This window comes from Hirundo rustica, chromosome 7, assembly GCF_015227805.2.
Source record: "Hirundo rustica isolate bHirRus1 chromosome 7, bHirRus1.pri.v3, whole genome shotgun sequence".
Classification (NCBI taxonomy): Eukaryota; Metazoa; Chordata; class Aves; order Passeriformes; family Hirundinidae; genus Hirundo; species Hirundo rustica.
Window position 1 is genome coordinate 10,203,089 of NC_053456.1, and position 16,823 is coordinate 10,219,911.

The 16,823-nt window shown below is 39.6% G+C and overlaps 1 protein-coding gene across 5 annotated transcripts in view; it reads left to right on the top strand.

The window, feature by feature from the left end:
• MYLK (myosin light chain kinase) overlaps positions 1-16,823 on the top strand; it is a 197,198-nt gene that overhangs the window by 110,147 nt on the left and 70,228 nt on the right. For all 5 annotated transcript variants that reach the window (XM_040068945.2, XM_040068948.2, XM_040068946.2 and 2 more), the window contains 5 exons: positions 4,049-4,186; positions 4,824-5,021; positions 6,172-6,418; positions 13,715-13,795; positions 14,155-15,044. In XM_040068945.2, coding sequence (XP_039924879.1) covers positions 4,049-4,186; positions 4,824-5,021; positions 6,172-6,418; positions 13,715-13,795; positions 14,155-15,044 — 1,554 coding nt within the window. The remainder of the gene's footprint in view (positions 1-4,048; positions 4,187-4,823; positions 5,022-6,171; positions 6,419-13,714; positions 13,796-14,154; positions 15,045-16,823) is intronic.

Consider the following 16,823-nt stretch of genomic DNA (forward strand, 5'->3'; position numbering starts at 1 on the left):
GTTATTTGCTTAATCTCAAATGATTAGCATCCCATCTTTTCAAAATCAATTTTATTGCTGTTTTTCCAAACAAGACCTATAAGGCTAAAATTGAAGGAGCCTTTAGGTATATTATATGCAGAGTACTGCTATTTCATCGTAAAATTGGGAAATGTTAAAGCATTCATCAGATAAACACTGAGTCACTGCATAGTGCTATCATAAATAAACAACTAAAAGCATTTACAAGCTTCAGAAAAATTTGAAAATAGTCAACATTCAGGCTTTGTAATTTGGCCTCTGCATGATTTTATCTGATCTTTCTGAGAAAATGCAATGATTTTAGACTAAATAACAGAATTAAAATGGACTGTGTTGTCCTGTATAAAACATCTGTGAGAAACTAAAGTTGTCAGTAGATAATTTTAATTTTTTTCTAAATCTAGAAGTCCATAACATCAAATGTTAAGTAAAGGAAGAAAAATTACATTATATGAGCCCCTATGGTTTCTAAATGAAATAGCATTTATAGGTTAGAATGAAAGTATTTTTAATTGTTGCTGCTTCATCAAGAAATACATGATGATTTTTGTGATATTAAATTGTTGTACAAAATGCTACTGATAAAAAAACACTTCTAAACAACAGTAGCATAAGATTAGGGATCCCCTTTAAAAAATATAATTTTAGAGCAGGGGGGAAAGTTTGTGTTTTGAAGAAAGCCAATTCAAGTTGCCATGAAGTCAGACTTATTGATGACACATATTTGGGTAAGAATACTGGTTCCTTTAGCAATGATAGCTTCTAATTTTTGTGCTCTTATGTACAACAGATTTTTCTATCTGTTGGTAAAGGAATGGCTTCACTTCCCCTGTGCTCCAAAGAGCACCAGCAATACATAGGGAGATGTTTTAACTCCTGCCTTACAACAGGATTTGGGAAATCAAGTTGTTCAGGGACTAAAGGACAAAACTTTATGGACTAAATTAAAGTGCATGTGCATTTTTAATGGTACATTTACAAGGATAGGAGTATTTTCAGAAAGCTGCTTTTCTTTTCTGTCCCAGGACTAAGCCTTTAGGTTTCAGTATTTCAGATTTAATGATCCATGTTAATGTTCTTCTGCATGATTACATTAATTCCCTCCAATGAAATAGCTCTTTAGTCTCTCCAGTAACTTTTCTTGTACTCAAACTGTATTCTTTAAAGTTTTTTACTACTCACATACCACAGACTGCTATTTTTTTGATACTTGCCATCCTAAGTTTCTGTTTAAGCGCAGAACTGGTCTTCATCCAGGAGGTCAGCATAAACCTATGCGGTGCTCCAATTTAGTGTAAGCACAATTATTTTTTAAGATTTGTGCAGTGGTGAGGCAGGTTCTGGCCCTCTTCATTTCAATTTGACAGCTTCCCTTACAAAGGGTGAGCGCTGATCAGTAGCAATGGCAAGTTGGTTTTCATCCTTTCAGTCCTAGTTTGCTCTTTTCGGAGTAGATGCCTGCACCCCCAGTAAATCCTGATGTCCCTTATACCAGTGGGTCTCCTCACTACCATAGGATACATTTGCCTGAGATAACTTAAAAAATCGAGGCTGAAATGTTTTGGGGCTGTGATTCATATATGTAATTACTGTGAGTTAATTGTTTGCTTCCATATAATGTTTACGTAGCTCCGTGCAAGGTGGTTTTATTCCAGTACGTGAATCTCTTAAGTCTGCAGCACATGTTTTGGAGGAGTTAGCTTTGCTGAAAAATTCCTTGCGGGAAATGATTCTTCTCTGCTTCTTCTTCTGTAGTTGCTCACACATTTCTTTTTAATAAGCTGAGCTTGTTATACTGTATTGCCTTCCTTGATTATAAAAATCCAGTTATTTAGACTACATGGAGAAGGCATGTGAGTCCAACAGAGCAAAGAGCCTGCTGGGAGGGATGTGGAGTGCTGCTCACACTTTATGCTGTTTGTACCAGGGCTTTGGGAGAACTGCTGCTGGAACAACTATGGGCAAATTTGTTCCCTGGTCACTGTTAAATCTCGTGGGAGTTGGTTCTGCTTTTTTGTGTTACTTGTCCTTCTCTGAAGACTTGAACTTTCCTGATCAGACACAAGATCTATTTCTTTGCTGGTCTAGAACTACACCTCTGCTTTTGTTTTTCTTTCCCTGCTTTCCTCTTCTTGTATATCTGCTTCTACATTTGAAGTGTTGTCAGTTATTTCATTAAAAAAGGATAACAAGAACATTTTTTTTAATACTTTTAATTCTTTTTGTCCCCTATGTTTGTTTTCGGTCTTACTATTTTATTGTTTTGTTCCTTTTCTTCCTTTCTTTGTCTTCTTTTCCTGCGTTTTTTCATTATGTGGCTCTCTTCTTTCCCCCACATTTTGTGAGACAAAATTTCACTTTGAGGGACATGGAAATTTCCTGCAAGGCATTAGAGCAGTGAAAGAGCACATGCTGATAGTGCCTATCAGTTGTATGAAGCTTTTTCTCTGAGTAAACATTACAAAACAGAGGGCTGCAGTGAACCGCAGGAGTTTATTTCTGTAGATGAGTTTCACCCAGCTTCATGGCTATTTTCTGTACAGAATCAGTCACTTCCAAGCAGGTGCTGTGGGAAGCCCTAAGGCTGATCAGTGTGGTCTGATGGTGAATCAGGCACTTCAGAGTCATGCTTCCATAACACCAATCCAAATGGGTCTCACTCAGGTCCCAAATTTCCGTTCTCACATGCATCAATGTCTCCCTACTCAGTGCCAAGAAAAGACCTGCGGCATGAGCCAGTGAGACAAGATTTTGGCTAGAAAAAGCTTTGCTAGAGAAGAGGAAACATTTCCCCTCCAAACTGCTTCCAAATTTATGTTGAGCTCAAATTACCCCAGTAAAAATTTAACTTTTTACCTCCAGGAGGTTCAGTGGGCTTTATCAGTGAATTGCTGACTTTTGTTTCTAATCACTGATTTTATGAATTGTGGTTTTTCTCCAGCCTGGCACTTTCTGTTGCTTTATTACCATTTTGGATGTGCTTGATATTCCTTTGAAAATTTTGAAGGTAGGGATAAGCAAAATAAAAATATTTTCACATGTGGACAGAATGTAGGGTTGGAATTTTTAAGGCAAGACGTAAGAGGCCTGAACACAAGCGAAACCAAACAAAAAGTGTATCCAAGGCACCCATAAATATTTATGACTTTTTACATTTGGTCATGATCACTGCTTGGGCCTCAGAAGTGTCTTTGCTCAGGTTTTTAGAGCAAGAGTAGAACTTCCTGGTCTAGTGTACAATGTAGATCACAGTTCAATGGTCTGGTTTCATAGCCTCTGAATGGCTGTGGCTGCTGGAAACAGCATATCACAGACAGACTTAAGAGTGAATTATTTAATTCCAAATTCTCTCTGCGTGTGATTATACAGCCTCAAATTAAAAATTTTAAAAGCCCTAAGCCAACAGTGTGTTTTGTGATACATATTGACAACCTCAGTCTTTCCCATCATCAGTCAATTGCTGAAGTGAAGTACAGGAGAGGAATGTGGGGAACTGAAATCTATTTGTATTGACCATCTAACAATCAAAATGGTTTGTAATTTCTTACAGAGTTACAAATCCTGTGCTGCAGTGAGCTTACATTTCTAACTCATCAATCACAACAATGGCAACTTGTAACTTCCCCTGAGCTTTTCAGATTAATTTAGTAGTGATTATGGGCATTGAATTTTTGCTTACAAGTTTTTGGGTTGCTTTGCTTCTTTCTTTCTTTTTTTTTTTTTCCCCCACCTGAGCATGTGTACTTGGGGAAAAATGAGTGTAATTTCTCAGTGATACTCTGTGATATCTGTTAACAATGATTTAAGAGGATTCTCAGAAGGAGGACAGTTCCATTCCTACTTCTGGTCTTTCTGCTTGAAATACTGGCAAAGCAAAACAGCTATATTAGGTGGTTTTAGTTATTTTTGCCTTCTGAGAGCTGAAGCAAAACCACTGTCTCAAAATCATGTTGAGCCTAAGGTCAGTTAAAGTTTGTCATGAAAATTCCAGTAAGAGACCCCTTTTGTTCTTTTTTTGACTTCACAGAAAAGAAGAGCAGCAAGAAGGCAGAGAGTTCACAGGCTGCCAAGTTAAACAAGACTTTTGCACCCGTCTTCCTTAAAGGCCTGACTGACCTCAAAGTAATGGATGGAAGTCAAGTGATAATGACTGTGGAGGTATCAGGTGTGTAGCTATAGAACAGTATTTCTTAAAAAAATTCAAATCCTGCTGCTAAGTGTGTGGATTTTCCTATGTTTTTAGCAGGTGTCTTCACATTTGGAAATAATTTTTCTAGGAATCAGTTCTTTAAAAGCTAGATTGGTCTAATGTGATCTCCAGCATGGCTGAACATTGCCCATTGTTAACGTGTTCAGACCTGTAGAAATGTTTCTTCATTATAATGATAAAATGATATAACTTTAGTATGGGTCTTCTTGTTGAAGCGGGTAATAGCTTTTGTTGTGAACCAAACAAGACTCAGTTCCTGTCATCTGGAGTAACATTAGTGCTGCAGAGAGAGCAGTCCTGGTATGAACTTTGGTATCAGAAACCCTTGATAACCACCTTTTTGGTGTCTAGAACTCATTCTCCCTCTGTTGTGTACATGCTTCCCTTATTCATTTGTATGTTAATCATAAGAAGACAGAGTATTTCACATTGCGCAGCACTGACAGAGTTAATAATAGAAATTACTGAATGTCTTGAAGATGGCATTGCAGAATCAAGTGAAAAAAAAAAGCCCCAAACTTATTCCTTTTCTTAATTGACATATGGTGGAGTTTTTTGTGTGTCTCAGATTTTTGTTACTTGTTTTTTTCAGCTAACCCATCTCCTGAAATTATCTGGCTGCATAATGGGAAAGAAATCCAGGAGACAGAAGATTTCCACTTTGAGAAGAAAGGCAATGAGTACAGTCTGTACATCCAGGAGGTGTTTCCTGAAGACACAGGCAAATACACCTGTGAAGCCTGGAATGAAGTAGGAGAAAGTCAAACACAGGCTACATTGACCGTTCAAGGTATAAAGTTCCTCTTCACCTCATAAAATGGTGAAAGAAAATTGTTATTCTAATGGGCTGGAGGAACGTCTGTTTAAAATACATGAGTGTTTATAAGGCTTGTTGTGAAGGACGCTCAAGTGCTCAGTCTCTGCATCTGAATTAAAAAGGATATTGAGCAGAAGCAGCTTTAAAAAAATCTTTTCACTCTGGAACATTATGTTACTATTTTGAAAATGCATTCCTGAGTCCTATTTCTAGGGACAGTGCAAAAATGCTAAATGCAGCTTCAGATTTTAACTGTCAGGCTTACTTAACTGTGGATTAAAGTAAACCTTTTAGTATGTTTTTGTTTCTAATTGAAGTCCTTAGTATTTGGAAAAACTTTCTAGGAGCTAGGTATCCTGGATTTAATGTTAGCATTGTAATGGTAGCAGGTAAGGAAGACATGATTTCTGCAATCTGAGAACTAGCTGCAAAAAATTCGGCTTTGAATCACCTCACATGATGTTAACCCCACAGCAAACACTCAAGTACCTACAAACTGCCCACGACTGCCTTTGTGACAGGGACTTCTGGTATTACTGAATATTGACATTTCCTCACAGCCATAGTGGAAATCACTTTTATTATTTTTAATGTAGAATATCCGATCTGCAGTGTTTCAAAGAGCTGTTTAGTCTGTTGTCAGTGTGTGCTCTGAATTCAGACCTTCCTCTCTCCTCCAGTCCCCCCTGAGATCCAGCCTTGGGGTCAGTCTTCTACATTAAATGCAATTTTCTGCAACTGTTAATGATGATTTATTGCATGAGCTCTCAACTGCACAGCAGTCATAGTACTGTTACTTGCCCTTAAAGCTATTCCTACCCGTATTCTCTAAGGACAAATCTCCAAGATTCCTTTTAGGGCAGCTTTAAAGTCCCTTTGTTTTGCTCTTAATATAAGCTTGGATCGAGCCAGTAAAGTGCCAAGTAAATGATTAATTTTAGTATGAACACAAGTTACTTCCAAAATTAAAGTCTGACTTATTTTCAGGTTAAAAACTTATACCCTGCATGTTCAAAATAACTTTCCTTGTCTGTGATTGCTGTCCCTGAAATTGGTTAGCTTAGTGGTGACATTCAAGCTTGGCATTTTCTTCTGATTTGTAAACTGTGTTTGTAAACTCCAGAACCTCAGGATGGTATTCAGCCCTGGTTCATTAGCAAACCGAGATCAGTGACAGCAGCTCCTGGGCAAAATGTCCTGATATCCTGTGCCATTGCTGGAGATCCTTTCCCCACTGTTCACTGGTTTAAAGATGGGAAAGAAATAACGCCGGGAACAGCGTGTGAAATCCTGCAAAATGAAGACATCTTCACACTGGTCTTGAGGAATGTGCAGTCTCGTCATGCAGGGCAATATGAAATTCAGCTCAGGTACGTTTGCTGTGAAAAAGAAGGTTGTTCCCTTTGACCAATTAGTTCTATTTACCCTCAAGTTAAAATTCCCACTTGAAGAAGACAGGAGTTCCATCCTATTCAAGTGAAACATTTGGGTACTAAAGGAACAGAATATTTCTGAGGGATAAAAAAGAGCTAATAAAACTCCAAGAGAAGAGAGGAAACACAAGAAGAGTCAGAAGAAAAGGACAAAGCAGTATGGTTTCTTTTTGTGATCCTGTGAAACAAAGGTGTATGGCAGCAGAATGGGAAGCAGTTTCTAGCAAGGAAAACCACAACCAATGTCCTGAGTTTTGGAGCTATTGTTTTTCATGTCTGACATTTCTCCAGGTATTTGAAAGGATGCCTCTTTCCATGGGAACAACCCGTCCAGGGAGAGCTTTTACACAAAATCCATGCCTTGAAGAGGGAAAAAGTGTTTCCTGGCCAAGTTTGAAATTTCTGAATCTGATATGACAGTTGTAGTCTCCTTTTGCAAATGTATCTTTGAAATGAGGCACCTTGATGCTTTGAACATCTTGTCATTCTTAAAAAATCTGAAAGAGTTGTTTTGAATTTAATTTTATTTTATTCTGGTAGAATAACTGTCCTTTAAACAGTTAGATTAGTTGGCTCTTTACCTTGTAGAAAGTGCCTCAGCACTTTCCACCTCCAGTGGTGAAGATTACATATCCCCATATATACATGTGGTTATAGAAAATACAGTGTAAAACCTTAAAGTGATGTTATCAGTCCATGCTATTTACTATGCATAGATGTAGTTGCTTTACTTGGAGACTGTTTTGCTTTCTTTATTAAAATTACTTCATCATCAGGGACATTTGAGTCCCTTACACTGTAAGAATATTGCTCGGTTTGCTCCACACACTAACTTTTTCATCCCGGTGCACTAGTCTGAACTGTCCTTTGTCTACTTGCAAATAAATTACTCATATCTTCTTAATACAAGGAGGAAGGGAATTTCTTAATAAAATCAACCTATTTGGCTTGTAAACAATGAGTTTAATCTTTATAGTTACAGTTTTTTCCAACCAGCATGGCCCAAATGATGGATATTTCACTATGTAGATGCCTCCTAGCTCAAAGGTATGTTTTCATAAACTATCACACGCAGACACAAACTAGCTTAGACTTAAAGTCAAATGAGGCACTCACTTTTCAAGAGAAGAGGGCATTTTAGAGAATTATAGCGGTTGAATATCAAGATCTCCTATAATGAAGTTTTTCTACACTTAATTTCAAGTGCTATTAAAAACATTTATGTAGGGAGAGCTACATGTTCTATGACCTTCTTGCAAATCAGCTCTTCAGTAGATTTAGGCCCTTTGTAGTCTGCAACTGGCTGGTTTCAGAGCTGGCTTGTTTGCAATTGGCCCAGGTCATCTGAACATTCATAATGCTCATTTGAGCAGGTCATGTCTACAGAAATCCTTGCATTTATTTTCCTTTGGGGATCAGGGGTGTTTCTAACGCTTGGTACCTCTGGCAGGATTAGAAATTCCAGCTCAATTTCATTCAGGTCACCAACCTCAACAGGAGAGAGCAGAAAATCTGAGAGCTGCTACCTTCTGCTGGTACATTTCAGTGTGTGTGCCCTGGGCATGGGCATCTTCTCCTATGGTGTGCTGGTGGTTTCACTTGAACTGAAAAGAGAATGAGATACTTCAGGGGTAAAGAATGAAAGAGGACGAAGGAGAGCCAAGAGAGCTCTGTGGAGGGTTTTGTTGGGACTGATGCAGGAAGTTGGCTGTATTGATCAGGTGTAGTTTGTGATCACTCAGGACAAATTCATCCCTGGAGCTCTTTTTTCAAAGTGGAAGTCTGACATTATCATAACTCTAGAACGCACACTTAGAAAATAAATTATTTCAGACAATTAACAGATGAGGGCAATTTTTGGGGGGAAGGAGAAAAAGTAAGGTTGTAGCTAGAAAACAACACAGCAGATTTACATGCTAGTTGCAGCTATTCTCTAATCCTTTCACAGGAGAAATAACTGGGGATCCCACAAAGATCAGTGCATTCATGTTGGCTTTTTCTAATCCATAATGAGTAACGCTGTCCTGCAATTGGAGCAAAGGGAATGCTAATACCTCACTTTACCCTGCTGTCATTTGTAAAATTCCAGTTAATGTTCAGGGAACAGAAAGTCATATGTTTTTAGGCACTGGTTTTGTACTATGAGTAACAGAGGGGTAACAGCCTCGGGCATATCCAAGGAGCCAAAAGTCAGCTGTGTAACTATAAGTTTGCAATAGAGTTGCAGTAATCTTCAGCTCTAAATAGTCTTGACTAAATAGCTGTTGAACTGGCTGCATTTGAATACTTGATTGAGAATTGTTTATATATTCAGAAACAGTTTTAACAGTACCTGAGAGGAAGAGAGCTGCGTTTTGCGTCTTTCTGTAAAAAACTCCTATGAAGTGCATTAAAAAATAAAGAATAACTGAGAAAACATAAGTCAATTCACTAAAGAGTTTACAGAGTTGACATAGGCTATTTTTAAACATAATCATTTTCATTTCAAATAAAATGTGCAGCTCCTTTTCACATATTAATTTTAGAAGCAGATTGCATAGCTGCTCTTAGGGAGTCACTCCTTCTCCAACTCTCTTAATTTAGTCTGGGCAAGGTTTCCTACTAGTGTTAATTATTTTCCAATTTCCTTCTCCATTATTCTTAAGCTCTAAATTCTATCCTAATACCTCCATAATTCTCCTTTTGTGTTGGCTGCTCACAAATTAAAACTCTGGTCTTAAAAATGTGGGTTTAACAAAAGATCTTTGTTTGACTCTTGCTTGTTCTTTCTCCTTTAGTCAGAGTGAGCTGACAAGGACATGGAGGCCAGTGCAATCCTGGTGTGATCCATCCATGACTGCTCGTTGGCTTTCTATTTTACCATCCCTCAGCAGTGTTTAGAACACATCTTTGCTTTGCCTTTTTCTATTTAGCAGAGTGCTAAGTCTGGCTTTTAGCAGAAGTCAATGTAGCCCCTCCTGGTCCTTTTCTCAAACCTACACAGGCCTATGATTCCTCTACAATTGCATTTTTCTTTTTAATTGTCCTAATAATGTTCCATTGAGCCTGTTATGTCTCATGCTCAGAGGAATAGTGTTGCATAAATATTAAAGGAACAGAGTTACCCACTTCTGCAGTTCATGTGTTGAAATTTAGACATTTTACAGCCTGCAAAATGCTTAATATGGAAAATAAAAATCCTTTTCCTTACTCATAAAAACAAAGATATTTCCCCTCCCATCCTTTGCATTCTTCCAGTGATGCAGACACTGGTATCCTGTTATCCCAATATGACTTTTCTGTGTTTTTTCACTCAGTGTGTACATCATAAATGAAGAGGTAAACAAAAAAAACCTGCAAGAACTGGACAGAGACCATAGTTTTTGAACAAAACCTTTATCTTTATAGCAATACAGTCAACATGAGAGACCTCAGAATCATCCTGCAGTTCCTTAAACAAATCATCTGCTTTGTTAACCTTTGTCTTCTCAGACACTGAGTGTTTTCTTCTCCCCCACTCCCACCCCAACCCTCAAGTGAGGTAAATCAGTGCGTCCTCTTTGAAGCCAGTAGAGCTGTTCTGCTTTATACCAGCTACAGTTGTGATCCAGTAGATTAGTTGCTTTCTTTGGGGCTAAAACTTTGTGGAGTCTGGACTATACCTCCATTTAACTCACAGAAAAGTTGCCAAACCTCCTTCTGAGGATTTGCGGTTACCTGCACTGAAGCACCAGCCGTAAGTAGGGATCAACTTCTTTGCCCCTTTCAGTTAATTCTTGAAAAAATGTGATTTATTCTGCAATTTTAATTTCACACTTGGTAGGCTGGTAGGAAATTTCAGTATGTCCCCCCAGTATAACAACTGCTTTTTTTCCTGTTCCTCCAGGGAGTGCTTCCTAGGGACATGCAGACAATAAGTCTCATCTAAGGTTCAGTGAAAATATTTGGGTAGGTTCTGCCAAGAAACTAGTATTTCAAGATATTTTGAACATAAAAGCCATTCCAGGGAAAACTGATCCCACAATAGGACACAGAGCTATTTTTAAAATTGCCTCAGGCTTTGCAGCTGGGGTTTTATTTGTTTTTGGTGTGCTTTTTTATTAATATTCCTTGACATTTTAAAGATAAGTCCTGTGCATGAGCGATCTACAGAGCGGTCCTGCAAAAGTCAACACTTCCAGGCACTCCTTCACAGCAAAGGTACTAAGCATAGGTTTTATCCATGTCTATCGTTATTCCACAATAACAGAGCCACTAAGATCTGTTTGTGTCTAGGGTTTTTTTGATAAAATGCCAACAGAGAGAACCTCAAGCTGCACAAGTAATATTGTTATTGCCGAGATTCAAAACAGCAGGGATGTGAAAGACTTGAAGATGTGCCCATGTACTGCAAGGCTCTCTTTTTTCTAACTGCCCCTATGCATCTTTGCCTTGCCTAGGTCCTGAAATTACATAAATGTAAAAATATTTACCAAGGTTCCAGAATTATTCTTGATTGAAATTGGTGTCTAAAAAACCCAATCCTTAATTTTTCTTGGCTTGTTTCTCTTTTTCCATCCTGTGATCTCCAAGGTGGGTCTGGTGTTTTTAACTTCACCTTTTTAGACTCTGCCACTGGATTCAGAAGACAAAAGTATGTTCTCCCTTCTCCTAAAATCGTCAGTTTGATTTCACTGGGAGCAGGCCTTACCCTGGGAAGGCTTCACTTTTGAACAGACACAGACTCAGCATTTGTATCCAGTAGTCTGGTTTTCAGCTATTCACTTGAATCAGAAATCATAATTAAGATCAAAAAACTACCTTGTGAATCATTTTTCCATCTAGGTACTTGTATGTCCCACTGTTGCTGTAATTTGTAAGTGCTTCCCAAGGTTTTAAAAATAGAAAGAACAAAATGCTCTCCTACTTTCTTACCCCCTCCTTTATTTTCCAAACCCTGTGAAAAATAGCTTACTTTAGAAGGATTTACTTTGCCTGCCTTATTTGCTTTTTCATATACACGAAGGGTTTGCAGAAGGAAAGATGCCCTGCCGAAATTTGTCCTGCAGAAATGCTACTATTCTTCAGAGTGGTCAGGACCACATTCAGTATCCCTGAATTCCTCTCCTGTGTCAGAAGCTGAGCAGGGGTGCTCAACATTTAATGTACTCTGCAAACTGTCTGTAATTCAGCATGCATGGCTTGTTCTTTGTCAGCTTTGGCTTGATTCGACGTCCTGAGCAGGAGGGCTCTGCAGGTTGACTGACAACCCGGTTAAAGCCCTGCGGCACTGGTGAATGAGCAGTTCCAGAGTGTGTCTGCTTTCCTTAAAAACTTTGGAGAAGCAGAGAGAAAAACCTCCTGAGTTCCAATAGTGGCAAAAGGGGCCAGTTTGAAATGCATTATATGAAAAGAACAGGTTTTCAGCAATGTTACTGCCCCACCATAATTTTATGCCAGTCAGTAAGCTGGGAGGAGGTGATGTGCTGTTCTTTTTATTTATCTTTCCATTTGTCTTGCTTTCTTTCTACTTCTCTTGCTTCCAAATGGAGGCCACACGCAAGAGTAAGAATGGCAGGTCTCCAGTGCAGGGCTGAGTTAAATTCTCTCTGCGTTGACTTGGATCCTCTCCTGCCCTTTGGACAGTTTCCGTTTGGTACTCAGATGTTATCTGGTTTTTGTATTGAAGGAAACGAGGGCTGTGGCTTTCAGTGCTGTCCTCATGGATTGCCTTCAATAGCAGTTTGTAGTGTGTATATTCTGACTTACTGGATATAAAAGCGTTAACATTTCTCTGGTTTCTTGTTGTTAGTGGTCTTAAAGTCAAGTAAGATATGTTTCTGTCAGCAGGGCCTTTACTTTGCAATCCAGATACTGTGATCAAACCTACCAATTTCTTTCTAGCTTTCATATTAGGCTGATCCACTGCTTCTTCTTCTTCTGAAGCAATAGAAATCGAGAGTAATCTATCTGAGAAGGAGATGGCACTAACTGCACATATAAAGGCAAAGCTTTGTGCTGAATCCATGATTCTGCGATCTCTGTTAATTATCTTGCCTTTGCTACAAGTTAAAAATGGGTGAAATTATAGGGGGTTTTTCACCCAAACAGAGCTATATCTAGGAAAGTATTTCCATGGTCTATTTAAAAAACAGGCCAGACAATATATTTATGGCAAGCTAACAGTCCTGAGTCTATGTTTTAAAGTTCAGGGCTAAGTGGACTTGAAGGTGCCCTTATCTAGCAAGTTCAAAGTAAAACACAGCTGGGAAAACCTGCCTCTCTTGCCTTCCTCCCCTCCAGCACATGTGTTTTGCTCATGTCCAGGAAATGTTTTCAGTAGCAAAAATTATTTTCGTTCAAAGAAGACAACCCAGGGTTTTACAGTCCATTTACAAGCTTATACCTTAACTGGGAAGGACAGAAGTGTTTTCACTAATAAAATATATCTCCAGTCCTTAATCAATTCAAGTCTGGTTTTTTAATAGCAGTCAGGGGAGTGGTGGCAATAGTTACACAACTGCTGCCCTGGGGGAGTTAAATTTTGCTTTTGGCATCTCCTGAGTTAAGCAGAGAAGAGCTGTTTGGGGCTGGAAGAATGATATATATCTGCGGGAGGGAGGGAGCTGCAGGGGAGCGGGGAGCACTTTAAATGAATTCTTTAATGGGAGCCCTTTCCAGAAGGCATCCGTGGTATTCCTCTGCAAAAGGAAGAATAAGTACTCAGCACCATATATGGTGACACTTTTATGTTTTTTAATATAAACATGTACAGGCTGGAGCAATCCATGTAGATGGGTTTGCTGATTGGTTGGGCCAGAGGGGAGGGAAGGAAATTAGACCCTGTTTTTAATATCTTAACATTAGAAAACTTAAGAGCTTGGGTTTGAATAAATAAACAGTAGGCAGAGTTGGAAAGATTTTCAGCTTTGCAAAATAGCCCTTTCCTCCGTCTTGATTTTCCAGCTTTTGTATTTATTTTCCTTTAGCTTGTTTGTTTGCAGCTGCTTCGTTCTGTAAATTGCTTTGATTTTTCTTCAGGGAGTATGTTGTTCCCAGTGCAGATAGCAACAGATCAGTAAAAGCCATTTGAGCTAGCTTGGCTCCAAATATAAGGGGACCAAATCCAGTCTGACAATCCCCACAGTGCTGGACATGGAAAAGGGGAATGCCACACTGGGTTTGAGCTGCTTTAGTGCAACACACAATCACTTAGCTCAGGCAAGTTACAGAGGAAGAAACCCCTGTTTTTCTGATTTCACTTAAATATTTCAGGAACCAAGTTGGAGAATGCAGCTGCCAGGTGTCTCTGATGCTGCGGGAGAGTTCAGCCTCCACAGCAGAAATGCTCAGAGAGTGAGTATTTTTCCCAGGGACTTGCATGGGTGGGTTCTATTTTTTGCTCCGTTAATTCCCTGCCCTTACAGACCCAGGCTGGCTGCTGTTCAACCTAATCCCCAAATGTGACCTAACAAATTGTTTTCATCATACAAGCTAAGCACATTGTACCAAGCCAGAGTAGAGAGGATCTTTTTTGTTTGTGCCCTTATATGGCTCCTGAAGTCATCATTGATGCAATAAACTAATGGAGTATGCTCCTCTAATCAACCTCCCCTTCTATAAACACATTTTGTTCCTGCTCCAAGATTGTTCCCTGACATTTTTAAACCAGCCCCTTTCCTGGCTCTCTCTTTCTTTTCTTTTTCGGATCGTAGTGGGAGGGAATCAGCCAGCTCTGGAGAGCAAAGAGATGGTGGAGATCATGGTAAACTAACATTGGGTAGAACAAGTGGCTTCAAAAAGAACAGCAGTGTAACCAGAGCAGCCGAGGAAGAGCAGGAAGACGTCCGAGGCGTGCTGAAGAGGCGAGTGGAAACCCGGGAGCACACAGAGGAGAGCCTGAGGCAGCAGGAAGCTGAACAACTTGATTTCCGTGATATTTTAGGCAAGAAAGTCAGCACTAAAAGTTTTTCTGAGGAGGAACTGAAAGAAATCCCAGCCGAGCAAATGGACTTCCGAGCAAACCTGCAGCGGCAGGTCAAACCCAAGACCTTGTCAGAGGAGGAGAGGAAAGTCCATGCTCCCCAGCAGGTGGACTTCCGTTCTGTGCTGGCCAAGAAGGGCACCCCAAAAACCCCATTGCCAGAGAAGGCGCCACCCCCTAAACCTGCAGTTACAGATTTCAGGTCTGTGCTGGGCTCCAAGAAAAAGCCACCTGCAGAGAATGGCAGCGCTGGCACCCCTGCACCGAATGCTCGTGCCAACTCTGAAGCCCAGAATGCGACCCCCAATTCTCAAGCCCCTGTTGCCAAACCAGCAGTGAAAAAAGAGGAGAAGAATGACAGAAACTGTGAACACGGGTGTGCGGTGGTGGATGGCGGAATAATTGGGAAAAAAGCTGAAAACAAAGCACCAGCAAGCAAACCACCAGCAAGCAAAGGAACAGCACCCTCCTTTACGGAGAAGCTTCAGGATGCTCAAGTGGCTGATGGTGAAAAATTGGTCTTACAATGTCGGATTTCCTCTGATCCCCCTGCAGCTGTCACCTGGACTCTAGACAGCAAAGCCATCAAATCATCGAAGTCTATTGTCATCTCCCAAGAAGGTAAATTAATTGCATTACAAGCCAGCTGGATGGCACACTGTTACATCTGGCTCTTGATTAATAATATTTAGTTCATTAAAGGTAATGCAATATTTATTTAAGTCCTGTGCCAGTAACTGTTTCCAGATGCAGATTTCTTATTATTTCAGTGGAGTACACAAGGAACAGTATTGTTTGACATTTCTTGCAGATTCCCCTTTAACAGCCTGCAGATGTAAATTTTCTGAAGTTGAACTTCTTGCATTTTTAAATGCTGTTTACATTGCTAACATTGTTTAAGGAGCTGGTACATGATGCTTATTTAAACTGAACTTTAAGGATTTAGAACATTGAAAACATAATAATATTACTGCTGGTTTACAAATTCTAATTGAATTCTTCTGTATGTTTAATATTTCAGGCTTTTTATTGCAATAAGAAACACAGAAGCAAAGAGGGGTTGTGTCATAGAAAGAAATTATTTCAACTACAAGTTAAGATCAGAGTTGAGAACAGATTTCCAGTGTATTTAATGCCCCACCACAGATGCTTTTGTTGCCGTTACAAGCACTGCAGTATTTGACCTCCACTGGCTTGGTGATTTTTAACTAACTTCAAAACTATAGAATTTGATAGAAGTCCCTAGAGGGAATACTTATTGTTTTCAAACTGAGTGATTCCTTTATGTTTCACATTTTGGATGATCAAACTAGACTGTTTTTTGCATGAAAGCTAAAGCTGTATCTAGAAAATATATATTTTCCTGGGACAAAAATAGGAAGGAAGGATAATTAATAGCACCAAAAAACCCACCCTTCTTTACTTCATATGTGTTCCATAAAACACTGAGGGAATTATCTGGAGAATGATACCCTCTGGCACATTGTAGCAAAAAAGTTCATGTTCACAGTGAGAGTTGTAGTTTGACACAGGGATCTGCACTCTTTTGAATCTCCCTTCGTTTAATCCAGACTATTTTTAGTGTTACCAAATGAGAACCAAATTAATATGCAGAAAAGTTCATCACAACCAGTGAATCCTGGTGCAGTGTTCCAAGCAGACTAACACAAGCATTCTCCTGAAGTGGATGCAGTCAGAAATTGCATTGTCTTCAGAGAGGCTTGGGGTGCTCAGTAGTGCATTAAGGAGTTGCCAATGTAAGACGATAGAGAAAGGCAAATGGCAGCAGGTGCATTGTGTCTGGCCTGTGTCTGAAGTAGTATAATGTTTTGGGTTTTTTTGTGAGTACATGTTAACTTTCACCCAAGGGGACTGTATAGAATAAGTGTCATGTACATGAGAAAACATTGACTGGAAATGCTATTCTTAAAAAAAGCACTGACAGAATCAGTCAGTTTAGCTAGCCTTATGCTGGAAGCAAGACTTCAAAGCTTTTCTTGGAGTTGCTCAGTGTGAAGAAGAAATTATGCATCCCAAAGTTCCATGACTCCTGTCAAAGTACATCAGATAGACAGCACCTCTGTACCCAAGCTTCTGAGCTATGATGAGCCTCCTAAAGTGCTGAAGATTTTGTGCTGTGGTGCTGCAGAAAGCTGTTTTCTTCACTGAAATAATCTGAGTAATTGACTATTATAATCCCCCAACTCTTATTCCCTCTATAAAATGGTGCTGTGGAGCTGCAAATCAAGGGTAGCTGTTTACTGTGAAGTGACCCTGATGTCCAGAAATGCTCTGCCACCTGTCTGAGCAGGGCATGGGGCTTTTCCCATCCACTTTGTCTGGGCTGGTGACACTCCTGGTCACAACTCTCCAGGGTGTCACGCATTTACAGTTCTTTCC